This window comes from Dermochelys coriacea, chromosome 6 (genome assembly GCF_009764565.3).
Source record: "Dermochelys coriacea isolate rDerCor1 chromosome 6, rDerCor1.pri.v4, whole genome shotgun sequence".
Taxonomy (NCBI): Eukaryota; Metazoa; Chordata; order Testudines; family Dermochelyidae; genus Dermochelys; species Dermochelys coriacea.
This window is the reverse complement of record NC_050073.1, coordinates 94857388-94881093: the sequence shown is the minus strand read 5'-3', so window position 1 is coordinate 94881093 and position 23706 is coordinate 94857388. Positions and strand designations below refer to the sequence as shown.

Here is a 23706-nt window from a genome sequence, read left to right as displayed (position 1 = left end):
TGTGGTGCCATGGTTCACCTCAGACAGCTTCAGCAGGGCTCTGGAGACAGAGTCCTTCAGTATCAGATGATGCAAATACACACAAAATTTTAAAACCCCTACAGAGGTGTCCAAGCCAGCTAGAGTTGCCAGGTGTCCAGTTTTGGACTGGAACACCCAGTTGAAAAGGGACCCTGGCGGCTCGGTCAGCCATTAAAAGTCCAGCTGGCAGTGCAGCAGGACTGGCAAGCACCCTGCCCGCCTCCTGGGAAGTGGTGACATGTCCCTCCAGCTCCTAGGCGGAGGGGCAGCCATGGGGTCTCTGTGCACTGCCGCCAACCCGAGTACCAGGTTCACAGCTCCCATTGGCTAGGAACCCCTTGACCCCAGCCCGGAGCCTCCTCCTGCAGTCCAAACCCTTCATTCCCAGCCCCATCCCAGAGCTTGCACCCTCAGCCAGAGCCCTCACCCTGTCCAAAACCCTAACTCCCTGCCTTAGCCTAGCACCCCTTCTTGCACCCTGAACCCCTCATTTCTGGCCCCACCCCAGAATCTGCACCCTGAGCCAAGTTACTACCCATTCCCACACCCGTTGCAACCCGTGCCCCAGCCAGAGCCCCCTCCCACATTCCAAACCCCTCATCCCTTCCTGTACCCCAACCCCATGCCCCAGCCCAGAGCCCCCTCTCGCACCCTGAACCCCTCATTTCTGGCCCAACGCCAGAATTTGCACCTGCAGCCCAGAGCCGGTACCCTTTCCCATACCCCAAACCCCTGCCTCAGCCCGGAGCCCCCTCTTGCATCCCAAACCCCTCAGCCCCACCCCAGAGTCTGCACCCCCAGCCAGAGCCATCATCCCCTCCTGCATCCCAACCTCCTGCCCCAGCCCGGAGCCCCCTACCATATTCCAAACCCCTAAACCCCTAGCCCTGACCCCTTCTGGTACCCCTGCCCCAGTTCAGAGCCCCCTCTTGCACCCTGAACCCCTCATTTCATGCCCCACCCGAGTCCACACCCCTGTCCAGTGCCCATCCCCCTCTCCCTCCTGCACCCCAACCCCCTGCCTCAGCCCAGAGCCCCCTCCCACACTCCAAACCCCTCAACCCCACCCAGCCCAGCCCCCTCTCCTGCTAGAGGCCTCCCCCTCCCTTTCCTGCACCCCAACCCCCAGCCCAGAGCCCCCTCCCACACTGTGAACCCCTCAATCCCATCGCCCAACCCCCTCCTGCACTCCACCCCCAACCTGGTGAAAGTGAGCGAGGGTGGGGTTGAGTGAGCTATGGAGGGAGTGGGGGGAAGGACGTCGGGGAGGGGGCGGGGCCTCGGGGCAGGGGGCGGGGCAAGGGTCTTTGGTTTGGGGCAGTTCCCTAAAGCCAGGCCGCGGGCCCCCTCTGTCTCACTACGTCAGGCTCTGAACCTGCAACGCAATTTAATTCCTGACACCTCCAGTGGCCTGGGTTGAACCTGAGGCTTGACTCCAAGCACCGCCCCCTCTTCCCACGTGTGGCGGGATCCGCGCTTCGCAGCCTCACTCCCGTATCTCCCCCTCTATACAGCCCTGGCGGAGACCCCCCCCCCCAGCGCAAAGCTCCGCCCAGAGCCAATACGGCGCCCGCACTCGCTCGACCTCACCTCCAACAAGGCGTCGCAGCGGCTTCCCTCCGAAGCCGGCTCGCCGCGGAGTCACATACCCTTTCGTGCCCGTACACAACATGGCAGCCGCTAGCTTCAGCTCACGTTGTCACGTGACCTCCGGAGGCCCGCCCTCGCCTGTGGGAAGATGGGGGCGGTTCGCGGGAAAGGCCTGGCCCCTGTCAGGTGACCGCCGGCTGGCGTGGTCACATGACAATGGCTAGCGGGCGGCTGGAGTAAGTGTTGCTGTAGGAACGGGGCGGCTGCTATGGACGCTGCTGGAGGGAGGCGTGTAGGGTGCCCGGGCTCCCCTCGCCGGGCTGGGGCGCTGCTGTGGGGCTGGGCCCTGCTGGGCTGCGCCTGGTGCCCTCGCCCCCCGGGGGCCGCTGCCGCCCCTTTCCCAGCCGGCTACGCGCTGGACGATTCGGTCGGGCTGGGCCGTGAGTTCGACGGCATCGGGGCCGTGAGCGGCGGAGGGGTGAGCAGGCATGGGCAGGGAATGAGGGGTGGATGGAGGGAGCGGGAATAGGGGGTGAGTGGTGGGCTGGAGGGGCAAGAGGGATGGGGAATAGGTGGGTGTGGGGGCTGGAGGGAGGGAACGGGGGCTGGAGCGAGATCTGGGAAGTTTCTGGGTGGCCACCCCCGAATTGGGGTGTGCTTTTGTGTGGGGTGAAGATGACTGCCCTGAAGTGACAGTCTCTTGTGCTGTCTGTGCATGTGGCCTGCCCCTCGGATTTGTAATGCAGAGTGAAGGGCTTCACCTCAGGAAAACAAGAAAAATAATAGTGTAGGGAAATTCAGAAGAGTGAGAGTGTGTCCATGTGTGATGATGCATTGAAGGGAATGGGGTGGAGGTATTGTTGCCTGTCAAATTCAGGTGCTAAAAAGCAAGGCACCAAGTTAGTGTTGGAGGGAGACGGGATGTTCCCTAAATGTGAGTTGCAGGTCCTGGCCGTGAGTAGAATTTGAGGTTGAGGAACAGTGTGGGAGAATGCTTCTTGTTCTCTCCTTTTGCCTCTCGCAAAAAAGATGTGGGATGTGTGTGTGTTGCGGTCTATTTCCAGTTAGGATGATAGGAGATTCTAAAGGACAAATGAATCTTTGGTGTAACTCCATTGAAATCCTGGGATTAATTTTACCCTTGACCTACATTTTAAAGACTTCTCTGTATTGTTTTTCAAATATTTAAACCACCAAATGAGTTTCCAGGGACCTCTTCCAGTCCAATGATAAGTGTCATGAGCTCCATTCAAGCTCTACTGTGGTAGGTAATTAGCACCTCTCTTGAGTTACCTGGGACGCTAAGCGTATGTCTACACTTACCATTTAAAGTGCAAAAAGTCCCTTTTTTTGCACTAAAACCACGGGAGTGTCTACACTTGTTAATGACTTTTAGTGGTGAAACTCAGTTTTGCTGCAAAAAAGAAAACCACCTTCATGAGAGGCGTACAGCTCTTACCGCTGTTCTTTTTGCACTGCTGTGAAAGTGAAGACTCGTTCTAGCAGTGTAAACGCCCTTTGGCCTATTCAGGATATCCCACAGTTCCAAAAGCAACCACTTCTGGCCAGCATCTCCGCTGCTCTGACACAGGGATGTCCGCCCCTCCCCCTGTAAGCCCCAGAAAGTTTGAAGCTCCCTTTCCCTTAAGCAGCCAGACAGCAGGAGGTTTTTAAAAAAATGCCTGGAAGTAACCAGGAAGTAATGGGGCTCCTGAGACATGAAGCAGGGCAGCACGGGGCACTGAGTAGGGACCCAGAATGCCTTCTGCTCACTCCCCCACCCTTCCCACAAGACCTATTGAGAGAGCTGCACTGTGGGGATAGCTGCCCTGCTCTCATCCTTGATGGAAGTGCTGCTAGTGTAAACACTCTCTGACGCCTGAGGAATTGAATGAGTACACAAACCAGCACTTTAAGTTTCACCGGTGATAGGGAACCGGTAAAAGTACAGTGCAAAAACTCTGTAAGTGTAGACTTACCCATAGTCTGACTTGGGTTTAGGAGGAAGAAAAGCAGGGAAAACTTTTAGAGGAAAGACTACATTAGTAGGAGATAGGTTTTTGTTTGGGGAAAATGTTCCTCATGCCCATGCTGGATCCCATTCTCTCCTCCCGCTCCCACATCCCAACATACACTTCACGACACCACAGTGCTGCTGCAGAAAGCTGGACAATAGTAATTTGTTAATGTCTTTCTACTATAAGACAGTAAATTTTGTGTCTTAAAGAAGTGTTGAATTTTTGTGGGTATCTGACTGGCTGAGTTCTTGCTGACACGATTCCTTAGTTCTTGGTGGGATTTGACTATGCTATTAATTATGTTAGTTTGGCTAGAGCTTAGATAGGAGGCTCTTTACTATTTTAAATTCAAATAAATAATACAAAATAACTCTATATATTCTCTTTTCTCTTTGTTCTTTTCTTTTTCAGGCTACCTCTCGACTTCTGGTGAATTACCCAGAGCCTTATTGCTCTCAGATTTTAGATTATCTGTTTGTGGTAATATTTGTCTTACTGATATAGAACTATCTCTAACCTCCTCTAGAGTTTTAATGTGTACTCTTATTTTTAATGGCAGTTCTCTAAAATGCATTAGATACTGGTTTAAAAAATACAAAACCCCCTTATTTTCTGAAGTATTATAGCAGGGATCAGCAATGTTTGGTACGTGGTCTGCCAGGCTAAGCCCCCGGCAGGCTGGGCTGGGCCGATTTATTTACCTGCTGCATCTGCAGGATTGGCCGATTGCAGCTCCCACTGGCCGGGGTTCACTGCTCCAGGCCAATGGGGGCTGCGGGAAGTGGTACGGGCTGAGGACACGGCAGGTAAACAAACCGGCCCAGCCCGCCAGGGGGCTTACCCTGACGGGCCGCGTGCCAAACGTTGCCGATCCCTGTGTTAGTGGGAGAGCTTAAATAAAATCATGCTGTTAATAATTATAATGATACTTAGGGCCAGATTTTTAAAGGTACTTACATACCTGATGCTTTTGAAAATCCTACTAGGCACCTAAATACATCTAAAAATCTGACCTGTAAGCATTATGCAGAGATTAACTAGTGCTAATTTATTAATTGACCTATGTGTCATTGCAAACAATATTTTGTTGTCTTTTAGCTGATAAGTAGGGCTTCTGATGTTTGGTTTTTAATTGATAAACATTCCTGATGTAAAAATACGAAATAGGTGTTTATCCAATCAACTCCAGAAATGGTTATTTGTATCTAAGCACTTGTGTACACAGAGAAATAATGCAGATTGTGGGCCTGTGATTTCTAAAGCATGCTAATGTGCTGCATGTTAATTGGTACATATAGAATCTGCTGGTGTGCACTAAAGGCTTCCTATTTAACTTTACCATAGTGCTGTTTGAAACAGTCCAATGTGAAAGTGCACTTGGGAACATTACAAAAAAATTACTCGTTACAGTATATATAAAGAGAGAGTCCATTCTACCCCCCACCCCTGGGATTTTTGGACATCTATGTAGACCGCAAAAATTTCTAAAAGTAACTACCCCTCAAAATAAAATTAATAAACAGAATTCTTACTGATTGATATGGGAAATCTGTATTCTAATTCTGGCTCTGTCATTGACTGACTTGATTTAACTTTGGGCAAGTCACTTGGGTCCTGACCCTGCAAACACGTATGTGCTTGTTTCTATGCACGTAAATAGTCTTGTTGACTGCAAAGGAATTACTTGTGTGTAAAGTTAAGCATGTTCATTAGTGTTTGCAGGATTGGGATCTTAACTTCAATTAGACCAACTGTCTCTATGTGTAAAACAGTGAATGCTGGCCCAATTCTGCAGCTTGCTTTGCAATCCTGTCTAAATAAAAGATATTATGGTTAAGGCTAATATTTTGTCATGGTTATTTTTAGTAAAAGTCAGACAGGTCATGGGCAATAAACAAAAATTCACGGAAGCTGTGACCTATCTATGATTTTTGTTGCTGCAGCTCCATGGTTTCCCCCATCAACATGGTGGCTGGGTTCCCCTTCCACCCACGGCACCTGGGAGCTGCAGGGTGACCATATTTCCCAAAGAGAAAACGGGGCACCCCAGCTGCTCATCCAAGGCATCCCTCTTGTCCCCCACCCTGTGTGAGGCTGTCTCCCATCACTGGAACCCTGAGGAGGGCCCCCTCAGGAGTCTGTCACCTGTGGCTGGAACCTTGCCAGGGCCTCCCTAGCTGTCAGCTCCAGACTCCTGCAGCCCCTGGGGCTGAAACAGAGAATGTCAAGGAGGTCTCACGTTTCAGAGTAGCAGCCCTGTTAGTCTCTATTCGCAAAAAGAAAAGGAGTACTTGTGGCACCTTAGAGACTAAGGTGCCACAAGTACTCCTTTTCTTTTTGTGAATACAGACTAACACGGCTGCTACTCTGAAACCTGTCATTATGCAAGGCACTGAATTTAGCCGTATAGAGTGTAAGTCTGTCAACTTCATGAAAAAACTCGCACAGATACAGACAGACATCATCTTCCTCTCCAAATGCAAAAGGAGGTCTCAGGAAGTCATGGATTCCATGACATAAATGTAGCCTTAATTATGGTTATTAATACAGTAACTTGAAGGTATGTCCTGTTTGTGTGGTGATAGCTGTTTCTGGGACCTAAATTCTGAGGCTAAATTAAGTCTTGTTATTCCAAGGTGTTGTAGCTGCCAAGAGTAAACACCCTTGTTAAGTTAAGAGGAAACAACTAATTATACTGAAATGATTAAACAATTTTAAACAAACTTCCTCTTGGTAATAACCCTAATATAGGCTAATCAACATCTTGTTGTTTCTGTTGGGAGTTTATTTAATTTTGGAAATAACGATTACTGAGATTTCCTCTTATTGCTATTCTGAAATAGCTAATGATTAAATATTTTGGGATATTGGGCTAGAATTAGAAGGTTTTTTTTTTTCTAGTTTAAAGGTAGATAAAATGAAGGGTTGAGGTGGTCATAACTGTTGTGGGTAGTAAATCCTGAAGGCAATATTGAATCAGAGTGCAAAAGTATGTATACTTCATGACTTCTGAAAATTACTGTACATTTTAATTGGCAATTGCAGAGTATCCTTGCTCTCTAGTTTGCTAAAATTGTTCCATTTTAATAGAGTTAATATCCTAAGGTTTGCCTAGGATGCAAGTTTACTTAGGTATGGTTCTGAATTCTTTAGATCAACCTGTAAAACACTTTTATACCTGTAAAGCTATCCAGTTAGAGAGCTGTACCACTTAAACTATATCAATGTCTGCACTGTATTTTCCACTGAATGCATCCGATGAAGTGAGCTGTAGCTCATGAAAGCTTATGCTCAAATAAATTTGTTAGTCTCTAAGGTGCCACAAGTACTCCTTTTCTTTTTGCACTGATATAGTTACAGCAGTACTATACAGTAAAGCTGTACAGACAGGCCCTAAATGCCAGATAGGAGTAGTTGCTGCTCAATAATAACTTGTGCTGTGTCCTGAGAGGGCAACATACCACTTTCAAATAGCTGTTCCCTTGGCTTCAGCCCTGTAGAACATAGTTTCTGTGTTTAAAAAGAGAAGTAGCTATGGAGGTTTTTGATGGGAAGTGGGGAAGAGACATGATGTAGCTGCCTTTGCCTTCTGTGCACTCAGTCATCTGTAAAATGGTCTTTTTGGCCCTTTTTACGCTGGTTATGGAAATGTATATGACCTCTTATATGTAGAAGTTACTTTACCCACTACAGAATTTAATCAGTTATGGTTCTGAATTGATGAGATAAATGAATATAAGCACCTTTATACTCTAAAACTGTCCATTTAGAAGGCTGTACTGCTATAACTTTATCAGTGTCTAAATGGATATAATTACATCAGTACCAACCCTCAAACTTGCAAACCTTTTAGTTTTTTGAAGGAATATGGTCATTTTGAAATCTAGTCAACTTAAAATAGTATTGTCCTACATCAGCCTCTGGACTGCTGTACAAATTTTTTTGGCTTTACCTTGACCTCTTCCTATTTTGTTAACTTTGTTGTGCTAAAGATTCATGCAAACAGGGAAACATACTAATAACTACAGGAGAGACAGTGAAACTGACGAGAGACCAAATACTCTCAATTGCACAAAATAAATAAACTGGAAAAAGTGGAATAGCTTTTCCCTCTAATCTTTCAGTTGCATTAATCATAGGTGATTGTAATAATAATGGGTAAAATATTCAGATAGAAATGTGATTAAGTTGATGGTGCTGCACTTTTTAGTTGGACATTCTTCTGCTTATATTCTGTATTCATTGATATTTTTTTTCCTTTTTTAAAGCCAAATTTTGGTGCCTCTTTGCACATTCTCAAAGTAGAGATTGGTGGTGATGGACAGTCAACAGGTATGAATTCTTGGGGACTGGGCTTACTGTTTTTATGCAGATCATTCTTCACTTCAAATGGTGTGGCGATGCAAGAGATGAAATACTACCAGTTAAGTGATAAACATTGTGATGAACATTTCACCTCATTTGAAATAGCAAAACTCTATGTGATACACTTGGAACTACGCTACCATGTCTAAAAATGTTTGCTGCTAGTAGGGTTCTAGCACCATTTCTTGAATCGGTGTGGGAAGGGTCTTCTTTTACATGAGAACTGTGTTACAGAATGTTACTTAGTATGGTGTATTCTAGAACAAAATAATACCTGTTCCCAATGGACAGGGAAATTGTGCTAGTGAGATGTATTGTAGGGTTCCAGCCATAATATTGAATAGCTTTAGTGTTTCTCAGGTGTCAGCTCCACTGTGTGAACTAGATATAAAATCTTACTTAGACCAAGATGGTTCTTTGTTCTGCTTCCTTATTTGCAAGTCACACTTGCCTATATCACAGAAAATGATTTTCTTAAAGATGAGCTGTGTGTTAATTGGGTTTGATTGTTATGAGTGTTGTCAGTCTTAATGCTCCATTTTCAGACTTTTTGATAGCTCTGGTGAGGTGTGCAAGTGCGACTATTACTGACTAGATTCTGAGCATTAAACATTAATACTCTGGCACCTACAGTCCTGGATGTCTAAAAGCCCATTTTTTTGACAGGAAGAATATTATTTTAAGTACAGGAATTCATTGGTGTTCAACAGAGATTCAGTCAGTACGTTGCTGCCAGAAAAAATGGACTCATGAGTGTCCACAGACATATATAGCTCTTCATCTTGAAAATACTGTACTAATGTTATTTAGTCCTAATAAGTAGGTAAGTAGTGTCTTGGTTTTCAGATGAGGAAACTGAGGTACAGAGATGAAGGGACTTACCTTGGTCTGTGTCAGAGCCAGGATTGGAACTCGGGAGTTCTTTACTCAAAGACCTGTATGTGCTTGCATACTCAGTCTATGTCTAATACACACATCACTGTAGTTTCTGGGCATCCTCTAAAAAATGAGATTTGCCATTATCCCTCTGATGGGGAGAACTATCCTCCCCTATCACTGCCACAATTTTAAAGTGTTCAAATCCTAATGGTTTGCTGATTATCTGACTTGCATTTGCAGTGGTGGTCAGTGTGTAACTGCACAAAACTTGAGTTTATTTTTTGCTAAAACAATTGGGTGAATCCCAAAACTTCTTCCAGCAGTAGAGAAACCCCACAGTAATACGAGTCCAAATCTTATATGAAAGGGAACTTTTCATTATTATGATATAGTGTAGTTTTAACTGAACTCTTGGTTTCATAACAAGTTTCCTCCTTTTCCCTCCCCATGTGTTTCTCTTGCTGCCAAGAAGTAAACATGCAGTAATCTGTGCCACGCTGTCTTTTGTTTCTCAGTTCAGAATCCTTGCATGATGGTGAAAATATTTTTTTCCCCTCTTGATACTGCTGTGGTGATGTTCATGCAATGATTCCTTGGCCCAAAAAAATATTGGAGGTAGACTTAGCATCACAGTAATTGGGGATGTAAAAGATCTACTAGATAATCAGATCAATCCTTCAGCAAGGATAGGGTATAGTCCCTTTGACAGAAAACATATTTTCATATTCATGTTAAATGGATATTGTACTTGATCGTGGTCAACAGACATAGGCTGTCTACACTTACGGTGGCATGTAGAATACAGACACTGCACGTCCAGCTAGCATGGATATAAATAGCAGTGTAGACAGTGAACTGCGGCTTTGTAGAGTATTTCTTTACACAACTGAACCCCCCGGGTATACAGTCTACACGCTCAAGCTCTGTTTCCCATATCAACAGTACTGTTTCCAGCAGTGTAGTGTCTTGCTTCCTCCACGCTGGCTGAGCCTTCCCCTGTCACAGTTAGTCTCTGACAGGGGAAAATTGTGGGGAAAGGATATGGCAGCTCCCCTGTGCTGGAGCATTTCCTCACTTCAGTGAAAGGTTTTGGCAGCAGTCAGCTCCCAGAGTCTTTCCCTGCTGCTGGAGCATTTTGCTGCCATGTGTAGCTACACGCCGCAGTGACAAGTGTGGACATAGCCTGCCTTTCAGTGTGGCGTGTAGCTACGTGTGTAGTGCTTATACTCTACATGCAACTCTAAGTATAGACAGCCTAACATCTGCACTGCAATCAGAGGTGTAATTGCAACATGTACAGACATACTTGATTAGCTTTAATTTAGCTAGCATAAGTACCAATAGCAGTGCAACTGCAGCAGCGTGGGCTGTAGAAGCCAACCCAGGATTCTTGGTACTTAGGCAGCTAGCCCATGCTGAAGCCCATGCTGCCTGTGGCTTCGCTGCTGTCAGTACTCGCAGTAAATAGATTAAAGCTAGCGGGGGTATGTCTACATGTGCTGCAGTCACACCTCCACTTGCAGAGGTGATGTACTCTAAGAGGGAAGGATGGCTAGTCTTTCATGTTGGCTTCCATTGCTCACTTTGCTTTCAAATTTATTTCAAAGAATGTATGCACTGTGCTTGCGGTATGTGCCTAGATATTATGGTGATGAGCAATATAAAAAAAGCCCCTAAGATACATAGGAATTTGTCATGACACAGAAAACAATTAGTGAGATACCTTTGTTGTTTCCTCTGTAGATGGTACTGAACCCTCCCACATGCACTATGAAAATGATGAGAATTATTTCCGGGGCTATGAGTGGTGGCTAATGAAAGAAGCTAAAAAGAGAAACCCCAACATTAAATTGATTGGTAAGGACTTGGGTTTTCTCAATGTTCTGTCTTCCTGTTTTCAAACACTATTTCATACCTGACTCATTCTTAATTGGCTCCTTAGCTTTAATGAAGCAAAGTATTCTTTGTCACATTAGCCAGTGTACAGTCAGAGTTTAGCCAGTTTGCCTTACCTCTCCTTTTAAAGAATATTATTGTGTGAATTTTGTAAGGTTTTATTGTGACAATGCCTTGTGTTTGGTGGATGTCCCCCCCCCCGTCCCTCCCCTCCCCCCAGTGCTGGGTGATATTTATGTTTGGCCTAAATAACTAAACTAAAACGGTCAGTATAAGGGTGTCACGGTGTGAGATCCAAAGACTAGAGACAATAAATTCAAGACTAAGAATCTCCCACATTATGCATGCTCATTCTTCCTTTTTTCCAGATACCCTTTTTAGGAGAAGTCTTTTCTAATCCTACACACAATAAACTAACTTTTCATATCTTCCAGGACTCTATTTATTCCCTTCAGACTTCTATCAAATGCTTTCAAAAACTAGCTCAAGCAAATGTGCTTTGACTTCTGATTTTCACCTCAAATGGGTAGACAAGTTCTATGAGGCCTTCACTGTTCTGTTCAGTTCAAATCAGAACCCTGTATCTACAGCTGTGGAATCTACCTGTTGCCACTGAAATGTGTTCCAAAATAGAAGTTGTCATTTAAACTTTCTATTCTTCTATGGTTTGCAAAGAAAATGTTCCAAACCTGAACTGAACGTTAACCAATGCAGTGATTTGGAGTGGGTGTCTGAGTTACCAAGCTCATGTGCTAATTGCATAATTCCAAACCCACCTCCCATGTGCCAAATGACCCCAGAATTCCTTACCCCATTGTCAAAACCTCCGGCTTCCCCTCTGACACATCTTTAATCCAGTTTATAAAATGTTAATTCTTAGTCTATGGCAACTTGAAAATGAGAGACTTAGAGGCAGAATAAATTACACTGCATTTAATATAAAAATATTGAAAAAACCCTATTTTTGTATATGAAAATGAATAATCTAATTCAGTAAAAAACTTCATTGTCAAATTTACTGGAGTTTGCTGTGGACTTTCTAATCTACTTCATCAAAGCGCCTTAACTACAGAATCTTGCTGGAGAGCTGTTAGGTCCGCCTTGCCACTGCGCCACTATTATGCTCACACCAAAGTTGCCCTAAAAAGTACAGGAACAGCTGGAGGAGGAGCTGTTTCCCCGTCACCAAGGCTCTGGAGCCGGAGGAGTGCTGTCAGTTCCAGCTGTGGCCCCAGGGTCGGCAAAGCTGTCTTCCATCCCTCGTTGTAACGATTCTCTAGCTATACCAAACAAATGGCTTGGATCCCCAGGGGTTCATTATAGCGAGGGTGTACTGTAATTTATGTCTGCACGATTTGTTTATTCAGTTCATACAGTTTGCCTGTTTGATAAACTCAGTATGAACATTCATATTGCAAAATAAGTGTTGCCAAAATAAGATTGCATATCCATATACACAGGAAAATCTCTTCAAGCTCAGGTTTACAGCAAGTCTATAGTCTTTAAGTGTTAACTTATTTGCTATTTTAATCTTCTTAATGGCTGAAACATTTGAGTTCTTGCAGACCAGTCTCTGTGCTGTCTCCCTCCTGTTCGATCACTGATTTACTTTCACATCTGTTTTGTGTAACTGCACAAAACTTGAGTTTATCTTTGCTAAAATTTAATATTATGTGGTGAATCCCAAAACTTCTTCCAGCAGTAGAGAAACCCCTTGCTCTAGTGCATTTCTTCACCTGCATAAATTACCACACTGTCTTCTCTGCCCCCTGAACCATCTGCACTGTCTCAGTTCTGACTGGAAAAGTTGCCTACATCATGAATTATGCTGTTTTGTAGTTTAGTGTTGCTTAATAGTTTATAGTCAGGAATATTTAGAGAGAACCATCTTTGTATATTAAGAATGAGTGAATGATGGAGGTCTTCCTCCCATAGGGAAATTTAACAGTGGATCACTGCAAGGGGCATGAACTAGATTACTGTGGGAGGGTCTAGAGGCTCCAAACAAGGGTCAGAAATCCATTGTGTTCTATAAACATAGAGTAAAAGACAGTCCCTGTCCTGAAGAGCCCACAGAACCTTTGGAAGCAGGGTTTTTTTTTTTTTTTTAAAATAATCATTAAAAAGGAGACAGACCAGTTATAGTACAAGAATTAAAATAGGATCAAATCCTGCTTGCCTTACTTGAGAGATTAGTCCCATTCACTACAGTGGGCTAAAGGCCCATGGCGAACAGGATCAGACTCTTGTGTTTAGATATAACAGAATGTATTTGTTGATCCTGCAGTTCTGGGGGGGGCACTATCCTTGATGTAACCCATCATTTGAGCCAGTCAAGGGTGAGCTGTTGGGTAGATGATTGTCATTGCCTAAAGATAGAGTCTTAGGTGGAGATGTACAGCTTATGCTCGATTCTCATCTAGTGTAAATAAAGCATAATTTCATTTAAGTCAATGGAACTACACTGATTTTCAGTAAGGATCTTTCCTTACATCTTTCAGTTAATATCGGCAGTGGCTTGCTCTTGTTTCTTACTGATGTATGCAGTGCACCTAATTAACTGTCCTTCTCTTTTGATTTTTCTGTTGTAGGGTTACCTTGGGCATTTCCTGGATGGATAGGGAGGGGTCAGAATTGGCCCTATAATAATCCGGATGTCACTGTTTACTATATTGTTTCCTGGATTCTAGGCGCCAAGCGGTATCACAATTTGGACATTGATTATATTGGGGTCAGTAAAGTACACATCTCAAATTTCTGTTTGTTTGTCTGTCTGTCTCATAATTGTTCTTTGTTAGCCCCTGATTTTGATTTCCCCCTCCATCTCCCAATCGCTCTGTGGCAGCCAGTTAACAAATCATTCCATATCCAGAGCTTTATGTTTGCCTCTGGTTTCTGGTGCAGCAGGCAGAAGTCACATGGGCTGGCACTGTTTTGCAACTGTTAATGGGTACAATGCTGATTTTCAACATTTTCGGGTTCCATACTCTAAACTGTATAAAATGAATGTCTGACTTTGTCTTGTTCAGCTTGAAGAACATAGATAGTAACTCAGAATGTATTAAGTGAGGTTTGAGAACTTTCCAAACCTAGGTTATATGACCTATATAATGCAGTGATGTGCTGACAATATTTTGGAAAGGAGCAACAACATACAAGTTCGCCCTTAGGTTGTGATAAACTACATGATCCTGAGGTGCATGTGTCTGTAGGAGAGTAGAGGGACTGTGCTGTTTATTTCTTATAGCTAGAATGAAGGAAAGTGGCAGATCACCTGAGATCTGGGGACTTTGCCTCTGATTTCAATGGAATTTCACCCATGTTACAGGACTGGGTTTCATTCACTATATTCACGAGAACTACTTCTAAGTGAAAGCTTCATTTCTATAGACCATACGCTCTTGGTGTTACTGTGATATTTTGTGTGGTAGAACCCTTTGGTTATGGCGTCTTAAAAATGGGGAAATAGTGAATGCTGTTTTGAGCAGGAGAAACTGATTGTCAGTAAGCCGTTTTAATGATTTCATAGCCACCTCTTCTTCCCTTTAGTCTTGCTGCACATGTGGTACAGATTAGATACCATCAATTGTTTTCTTAATATATGATGCATTTCAGAAGCCTTTTCAAGGCATGTGTTTTGATAGGTCTTCTGAAATGAGTCCAGTTATGTTAGAACATTCAAGTTCAAACCTGCAGTCATAGGCTTGTGTAAATGAAGAAATCTACTAATAGGCAAGTTATTCCTTTTCAGAAGGAATTTAGGTAGTTATGTCTAGGGGCCTTTGAACTTTATTTAAAGTTGCTGCCTTTAGAGCCAATAACAAAAACAAGTGGAGCTGCTCTCTCCTTACACAAGAATCTGAAGCCACAGAATTCAGTTACAATAGTGGCTGTATAATTTTACAGATTAAAACTTTCCTTTTTTGTATTGATGTGATTAATTTTACTCTTCAGACTAATACATTTATTTTAGAAATTGCTTTTTATGTTCTGTTCCATAGGTATGGAATGAAAGGTCATTTAATAGCAAATATATCAAGGTATGTAATTTTCTCTTTCCCATATTAATTTTATGTACCATGCTACTTTGTTATCAGTATGTGTAAATGACTTTTGAAACTTAAAAATAGTGTTTTGGCAGTTGTATGTAGGATGATCAACTTTTCTGAATTTGATTGAGTTAGGGTCCAATTCTGCAAGTAGAGTCCTGCGCGGGACTAATTTTTAATCCCGCTCCTGTCCTGCCCTGCAATACCCACTCCCACCTGCTTCTGCATTGTTTCTTGTTTATCCTGTTCCCACTCCCAAAAACCTTAGATCCCACAAATCCTGCAAGAGACAGATTCCCCCATGCTACTAAAAACTACAACTCCCCTTCCCCCCCAAAAAACAAAAACACAGTTGGTTTTATATATAAATGGAATTCAGACACAATTGTTACCACTAAAAGAATAAAACAAATTTTTCTTAAACCATGTAAAAAATACTTTAACTCCTGGTAGAAAGAGATTTGATGTCTATTATATCTCCTGCTTAAATTTAAGTATTAAAATCTTTATTTAAAAAAATTGCTTTACGGTGCTGAAAGTCTATTTATGACAAACTGACAGGAAATTTAGTGTTTTTCCAAAAATTACTGCAGTCTGTTTCTCCCTCCCAGCCCCCCAACCCACCCGCAATAAAGTACATTTTACCTGCTCCCACTATTATGGCAGTGGGTCCTGCAGGACCTGTGGGATCCCAGTCCCACTGCAGGGCTCTGCCTGCAAATACACTGCCCACTGAACTTCTGTTGTCACCCATAGTGGTTCTAGGTGTGAAGTGATTTCAGGATCAGATCCCCCTCTTTGAATTTAATTGGCTGAAATAAAATTGCTTTGAAGTCAGGACAGTATCGCCTTCAATCGTGGTTGTTAATGCTCTCATGTGAGGAAGTTTCATATGGATAGGCTGACCAGACGGCAAGTATGAAAAATCGGGACAGAGGGTGGGGGGTAATAGGCACCTATGTAAGATTCAGCCCCAAATTTCGGGACTATCCCTATAAAATCGGGACATCTGGTCACCCTACATATGGAACTCTCATCCCTAATGGAAACTCCAGTAGACGCCATTAGGATCCTTCAGCCTGGTCACTATTGATTTCTACTGCCTACTAATGAAGGGCCTGTAGCTCCACAGACATGTTGCATTGTTCCAAAACCTAGTTGCCAACTGGAACCAGTTGAAAATCTACAGAACTTCCCCTAGGGATGATAACATCATCCTTTATCTTACTACCACAGAAGTCGTATAAGGTTCTCGTTATGGTACCAATTATAAGTTCTTAATGAAATGCAGAGTATATGTTTAATTCTATTTGTCATAGTTGAACTGGAAGTTTTCTCACAAATACCCATGATACTTAATCATGGGAACTACATTACCACTTTCAAAGGTAAATTCTGAAGAAGCTTGGCCTCTTGCAACACCCATTAAAAATAAAGGCAAGTTGAAGTAGCTCAGCACTTCACCTGACAAAGCCTTGATGGTGACTCAAAACCCAAAACACTTACTGTTGACAGAAGATGTGCAGTAGGGCATGTAACATTAAAGTGGAATTTTATTAAGGCAAAGAAACTGTTTCTACCTTAAATTCAGTTCTTTTGTTGCATCTTCTGGAAATAAGCGAAAAATTAATTTTAAATTTAATACTGAATTGTATTATCTATGGAGTGACGTTGAATTTCCCATAGAAGTGAACAAGGATTGGATCCCAGACTAGATTACTCTATTAATTATAGAACTGCTATAGATCTTTATTTGCCATAGAGTTTTTGTAGTTTTTTCTACACATGATTATATTAGAACTGAGTCAAGCCAATAGTTCTAATGTATTTATTGGTAAATCTTAATATTGTTGGGTTTCATTCACTATATTGAGCCTAAACAATTGAATAGATAATTTATTGTAGAAACTGTGTGGGATTTTTTTAATGTTGTTTTTTGACTTCCGTATGTCTTAAGAAATTTGCCTGTGTTCAGAAAGTTAACACTTATTTCTCTGTGTTTTTCGTGTTCACTCCCTTCTGTTATACAGAAGACATTCAATTTTTCAGATTCCACCTTTGCTTGCCATACAATTTTAAATCCAAGCAAAGCTAATCTGGCACTTCAGCAATAAAGGCCTCTATTCAGCAGTACAGACTTGCAGTCTTTGAGGCAGTTTTCTGGAAAAGCTTTGTGGCCGATTGAATTGTTTGACTTGCAACTTGGCCCAACTACATGCGAGTTCTTCTGAACTAGATTTTGTTTATCCAATACTCCTATTATTAGAAAAATATCTGTTTACTCTGAAACCACAGAGTATTTTAGTTAACTAAGTCTAAACCTGGCCTCACTGAGTCTATATCACTCTCCTTAAGGAGGAAACTATCTGCTCTTTGCTCAGGAGCGGGGGTTGGCTTATATAGAGCACTGCTTACTCTTGGAAAACAATGGGCATGATCCTGCAAGGTGCTGAGTGCCATCCATTGCCGTTTAATTTAATAGGAGTTGAGGATACTCAACATCTGTTAGGATTAAGTCCTTAGGTACAGTGTCATCCATTGAGGAGGAGGATTTTTACTGTACCATATACTAGCCTTACATTTTCAGCTCCTCACTGGTTAGTGGATAGGCTCTGATTGGGTAAAGCATTCCTTAAACAAATGTCTTGACCCTATATGCTGGATTTTGCCTGATCTGCCAGGAGAAGAGAGGATTTTGTCTCTACCTCCAAGTGGGTATTTAATTCTTATGAATAGGACATAATCCTACCATGTGCCAGAATAAACTAATGCAGCTGCAGTTTAGTTCTGTCATTGTTTTAGTAGCTTGGCTTCCTAGACCTTCCAAATTTTGGACCATTTCTGCCAGCCTTGCTCACCTTGAATGGTACCTTACTCAAAATAGTCCTATTAAAGTCCTAAAAGTAAATAAGGTTGGCAGAATCTGTCCCAACAGATATTAGTATTGGTTTAAGGGATTGGTATTATCCCTTAAACCAGTGGTTCCCAAACTGTTTATCATTGTGGGCCTCAGGTTGAGAGCCACAGCATCCCCCACCCTAAAACTGGCCACAGTCCCCTATGCCCAGACTGGGGCCAGGAGTGGAGCCCTGAGCGTGGGCTGAACAGTGGGACCCTGCTGCTGTGATGTGGGACCAGGACCCGCGACTGGCCAGCAACTGGGACCCCTAGAAGCCGGTCCAGGAGTGGAGCACCCAGGGGGCCAGCAGCCAGCCCAGGAGCGGAGCACCCAGGGGGCCAGCAGTCAAGACCCGAGAAGGAGGGCCAGGAATGGAACCCACCTAAAACCTGGGGCAAACCCCTAGTTCCTAGAGCTGCCCCCCAGGGCCTCCTCTTCTGCTCCGGGTCTTCGGCAGCAATTTAGCAGCGGGGGCTCCTTCCGCTCCATGTCTTCGGCGAAGTGCCCCGAAGACCCAGAGCGGAAGGACTCCCGCCGCCGAAGACCCGGAGCAGAAGAGGCAGCGGAATGCAGAAGGAATGCAGTTACTAATGAAGTCTGGCTTTACATTTGGAGGGATTAAAAACATTCAAAATATTTTTTTCTACAACTTGTAGCACATTTGGGATAGGTGATGGTGTGATATACTGTTAAAGATTTTTATCGACATGAACTTGGAATGACCTCCCTTATGGCTTTTCTCTCGTGAGTAATGCAGCCTCACCTGGTTCATGCAGATAAAACTTCTGTATCACACTATACTCCACACGTTGTATTACCCAGGAAAAACTGTTATTTTTTTCTTATCTAAAACTGAGTACACCTTATCAACAACTTCTGTAAACTGAGGAAGAATAATTCTAATTAGGAGTGTAAGCTTTAGAATCAGGTTTCTGGCATGAAGACTCCTGATTACAAGTTCAAAATATGCTTTTGGGAAATGTTTTCTACCCTTGAGGAAAAGTCCTATTTTCCATTAAATTTTGTAACTTTTCTTGTTTTTTAACCATCTCAGACAATGTTATAAGATTTGTATTCCTGCTAAAGAACGGCATAGTATGGTTCAAACAACCTAGAAAAAGGAATTTATTCTTTGTTAAATTCTAGAAGCTACTCTAAAAACCTATATAGAACCCTATTGGCTTCACCCCTGTTAAATTGCATAGGACTTTTCCATAGGGGTAATATTAATTGAAAACTCTTTCAAGGCTTGATCCTGCAACCCTTAAAATCAGTAGGAGTTTTGACATTGACTTCAATGAGTGCAGAATTGAGACCGTAGTGAGTAATGTTCAAGAATGATTGACTGGCAAGTTTGAGAATGGTCTTTGGTTTGCCACCTTAGAAATGCCAAACAGACACTGATAGACATAGGTGCTGGAACTAGGGATGTGTGGGGTGCTGCTGCACCCCCTGGCTTGAAGTGGTTTCCATTATATACAGGGTTCAGTTTGGTTCAATGGCTCTCAGCACCCCCAGTATAAAAATTGTTCTGGCACCCCTGCTGATAGAAGTTCTTTGGCATCTGGCAGAGCACCCACCTGGCATTCCTGATCACTTGGAAAATACATGACGTGTATGGACTCACTGTTGTGCACTTGCCTGTTGAAACGCTTAACATGTGAAGTTAGATTAGTTACTCTAACTGAATTACTTCCCTATGTTCAGAAAAGGAAAACTCCCCAGAATTTTAGGAAGATTTACTTTGGAATCGCTGGCAGAAAGTTATTCTACAGTTGTGTGAATCTGTTTTAGTGAAGGTCACCTGTTCTGTAAACACTGGTCATCCAGAATACTGTTCCAAGCTATTGAGTAAGTCACAATCTTTCTCACTGATGGTCTAGTTACTGATAGTTTTTATATTTTAGGGCTGGTTGCTTATCAGCTATTTGTATTTCTAGGCTGAACTTCTGTTGCTGTGTAATCCCAGGAATATTGCAGCTTCTTCTGGGGAAGAAATATTCCCACATACTACTGTTTCAGTCCAGTTACTCTCCACTTTATCTGTCCATAAGATTTTGCAAGAAATTCTTTAAAGAGCTAATATAAACTAATTTTCAAGTGAGTGGAAGGAGTCTCCCTTGAACAGTTATATGTGCTCTTTCTATAGTGCAGCGCCATGCTACCTGAGAATGGAGATATTATAACAAAAGTAGCTTTCCGACATGTTGAGCTTCTGAATGTTAACTATCTGGGATATGGTGCTTTAAAAATGTAATCCTGAGAATATTCAACATAATATTACATGGAGTTAGTTGTTACATAGGAAACTTTTGTCCTTATAACTTGTATAGTGTAGGTAAAACTTCAAAATCTGCAAGTCACAGTGCTTTAAAGGATATTTTTTACTTTTAGATGTGACTTTGTTTATGAAACTTTCTGGATTAATACATTTGAAAACTGAAGTCCTCTATATCCACAAGATAAGCAGAGACAACACAAGTTTTAGACTATGACCTACCAATAGGCCTAACTGATTGAGGATAAAGGAGGGTAGTTCGGTTTTAGGCTTATTCAATCTTTGGCTTCTGTTTGACACTGTCAACGAGTGCCAATAGTGGTGAGTTTTTTGTTCTACAGACATTTTAGTGTCTTGTCTTTCAGCTAATCTCTACATCTCTCCTCATGTCCAGCCTCTAGCCAAATCTGCTTCATTCTCTGCATTTCTATATTCTGTCCTTTCCTTTTCTGTCCACTAAAATTCTTATTATTCCTTAGCCATCTTTCAGCTTGTATAATCTCCTCTGACCAGTCCTGTTACATAGCCACCTTAGATGTTCTTGTTAGCGCTGACCTGCCACTCGGTAAGGCAACTTCCATCTTTTCATGTGCTGTGTTGCTTACTGTATTTTCCACTCCATGCATCTGATGAAGTGGGTTATAGCCCACGAAAGCTTATGCCCAAATACATTTTAGTTTCTAAGGTGCCACAAGGATTCCTCCTTGTTTTTACAAAAATCAAAGGTACTTACTATTTTTTCAACAGTCTCCCACAACGTGTGTGTCATGTTTCAGGCTCACATTTTTTGCCATGTTTCCAAAGGGCAAACTCACTCAGCAGGAAGCCCCTGCTTCATATGCTAATAAAAAAAATATGAAATGTTGAGGGCATTCTAGGATGTCTCTTCTGATCCTTATTCTGTGAGTACATACAGTGAGCATAAGAAACGTAGATAAACATAATTGTATATTTTTGTAACTAGGAGTTAATTTTAAATGTTGCCCATTGGACAGCGTGAATATATATCCGGAAATGAGAGCTATTACTTGTCATTGAAAAAGTTTTCTTGTCTCCAATCTGATTTTTAAAAAGCATTGGCTCAAATATGATGAGATAACTGGCTCTGTGGATGAGGGGAAAGCAGTGGACGTGTTATTCCTTGAATTTAGAAAAGCTTTTGATATGGGCTTCTATAGTATTCTTGCCAGCAAGTTAAAGAAGTATGGGCTGGATGAACGGACTATAAGGTGGATAGAAAGCTGGTTAGATTGTCGGGCTTAACAGGTATCAATGGCTCCATGTCTAGTTGGCAGCTAGTATCAAGCGGAGTGCCCCAAGGGTTGGTCCTGGAACCAGTTTTGTTCAATATCTTCATTAATGATCTGGAGGATGGTGTGGATTGCACCCTCAGCAAGTTTGCAGATGGCTTTAAACTGGGAGGAGTGGTAGATACTGGATGGTAGGGATAGGATACAGAGGGTCCTAGACAAATTAGAGGATTGGGCCAAAAGAAATCTGATGAGGTTCAACAAGGACAAGTGCAGAGACCTGCACTTAGGACAGAAGAATCCCATGCACTTCTACAGCCTAGGGACTGAGTGGCTAAGCAGTAGTTCTGCAGAAAAGGACCTGGGGTTACAGTGGACAAGAAGCTGGATATGAGTCAACAGTGTGCCCTTGTTGCCAAGAAGGCCAATGGCATTTTGGGCTGTATAAGTAGGGGCATTGCCAGCAGATCAAGGGACGTGATCGTTCCCCTCTATTCGACATTGGTGAGGCCTCATCTGGAGTACTGTGTCCAGTTTTGGGCCCCACGCTACAAGAAGGATGTGGAAAAATTGAAAGAGTCCAGCGGAAGGCAACAAAAATGATTAGGGGCTGGAGCACATGGCTTATGAGGAGACACTGAGGAACTGGAATTATTTAGTCTGCAGAAGAGAAGAATGAGGGGGGATTTGATAGCTGCTTTCAACTACCTGAAAGGGGGTTCCAAAGAGGATGGATCTAGATGGTTCTCAATGGTACCAGATGACAGAATAAGGAGTAATGGTCTCAAGTTGAAGTGTGGGAGATTTAGGTTGGATATTAGGAAAAACTTTTTCACTAGGAGGGTGGTGAAGCACTGGAATGGGTTACCTAGAGATGGGGTAGAATCTCCTTCCTTAGAAGTTTTTAAGGTCAGGCTTGACAGAGCCCTGGCTAGGATGATTTAGTTGGGGATTGGTCCTGCTTTGAACAGGGGTTGGACTAGATGACCTCCTGAGGTCTCTTCCAACCCTGATATTCTATGATTCTAAATTATGGTCTGTGATGATCACGCTCTTTAGAAATCCATGCACAATTAAACCTTAGAAGTCAATGGCAACACCTCATGGCCCTTGGTGTTCTGTAGGGGAGATAATGATGCTTCAGGTTCTGTTCTTCTCTCAGAGGACACAAGTCACCCAATAATCATGGCATGATTTCTCATCAGTGAGAAAAAAGTTGCTGTTGAGGAGGGATTTTAGCTATGATCATTGTAACTTGGTTTGTTGATGACAATAGTCTTTCATTAGATATAGTTCGCAATTTAGTGGGAACCAAGAGTTTTTGAGAATGACCCATGATTGAATGGCCCTCCTGGAAACAAGGGATTTGTTTGATATCCTGTCTGACTCCTGCTTGTATGAGGTGATGGTATATCCAAGACAGTAGCTTCTTAATAGTGATCTTAAAGGCCACGTCTAATCTGAAGATAATGTCTAGCTAATTCCCGCCTTGCTTCCTGTGAGGTAGGCAGCTATTACTATCCCAGCTACAGTTGGAGGAAACTCAGACTGAAGTGAAGTGACTTGCCCAAGATCACATCCTGGATCAGTGGCAGAGCTAGGGTAGAACTTTGGAAATTCCTGCTAATGAACTCTTGTTTTCCTTTCTGGACCATGCAACCTTTTCTGTAAATCAGAATTTTTGTGTTTGCATGGCTCAAAAAGTTCAATAGTTCATAGTTCAGTCTGGGTTTATTTATACTTTATGTTGAGACATAAAATAATCCAAGTTTGAAGGAAGCCAATTCAAGAGATTATAGTGTTCAGCATTCTACTTTGCTAGTTTTGTGATGTGCATGAGAAGCAATATCATCACATTAAGGCTGAGAAAATAAGAACTGAAAAGTCAGGAAATCTTAAACTAATATTCTCTGCTGTTAGCTCTGTCCTGTGGTATACTGGTTCAGATTCTGATTGTTACAAAGATGTAACTGAGCTGTCTTTGGCCCTCTGCATATAGCATTTTCTGTACCTGTTTTTCTTGTCAAACTTTAATCCTGTCATGATGTTTAATATGTACCACAAAATAAACGCTATGCAAAGTGGATGAACTAGTGTTGCAGGAGAAACATCTGCTTTGACGTTTTCCGTATTTGGAGTTTTTGTGTTCTTGACTCTACTATGATGTTAATGGTACAGTAGTTTTGAAGGCAGCAAGTTATACGTGTGTATCATGTAAACAATAGAATGTCCTGGAAAGTGCTTACTCCTTAGTCATCTAAATATGACTTTAACAAGTACAGTATTATCTGATAGCAGCTTGCTTTGTTTCTGAAACAAAAACTTCCGTAAGAGTAATTTTTTGCATACCCCCAATGTGGACTGTAAACCTTATCTATGTTCTGTAGCTTCAGTTTTTAAACTGAAACAGTCAGCTGGTGATGCAGTTGTTCTTCATTGTGTTTTATTATGAAATATTTGC

General features: G+C 42.6%; 1 protein-coding gene across 5 annotated transcripts in view; it reads left to right on the top strand.

Moving 5' to 3' along the window:
- Positions 1-1791: 1791 nt before the first annotated feature.
- GALC (galactosylceramidase) overlaps positions 1792-23706 on the top strand; it is a 59175-nt gene continuing 37260 nt past the window's right edge. For 4 of the 5 annotated variants that reach the window (XM_038407132.2, XM_038407129.2, XM_043515991.1 and 1 more), the window contains exons 1-6: positions 1792-2089; positions 4041-4109; positions 7898-7961; positions 10617-10730; positions 13361-13500; positions 14771-14809. In XM_038407132.2, the coding sequence (XP_038263060.1) occupies positions 1880-2089; positions 4041-4109; positions 7898-7961; positions 10617-10730; positions 13361-13500; positions 14771-14809 (636 nt within the window). In that variant the 5' untranslated portion in view covers positions 1792-1879. Of the gene's footprint in view, positions 2090-2326; positions 2399-4040; positions 4110-7897; positions 7962-10616; positions 10731-13360; positions 13501-14770; positions 14810-23706 lie in introns of those variants that run through there. The other variant, XM_043515992.1, reaches the window with a different exon arrangement.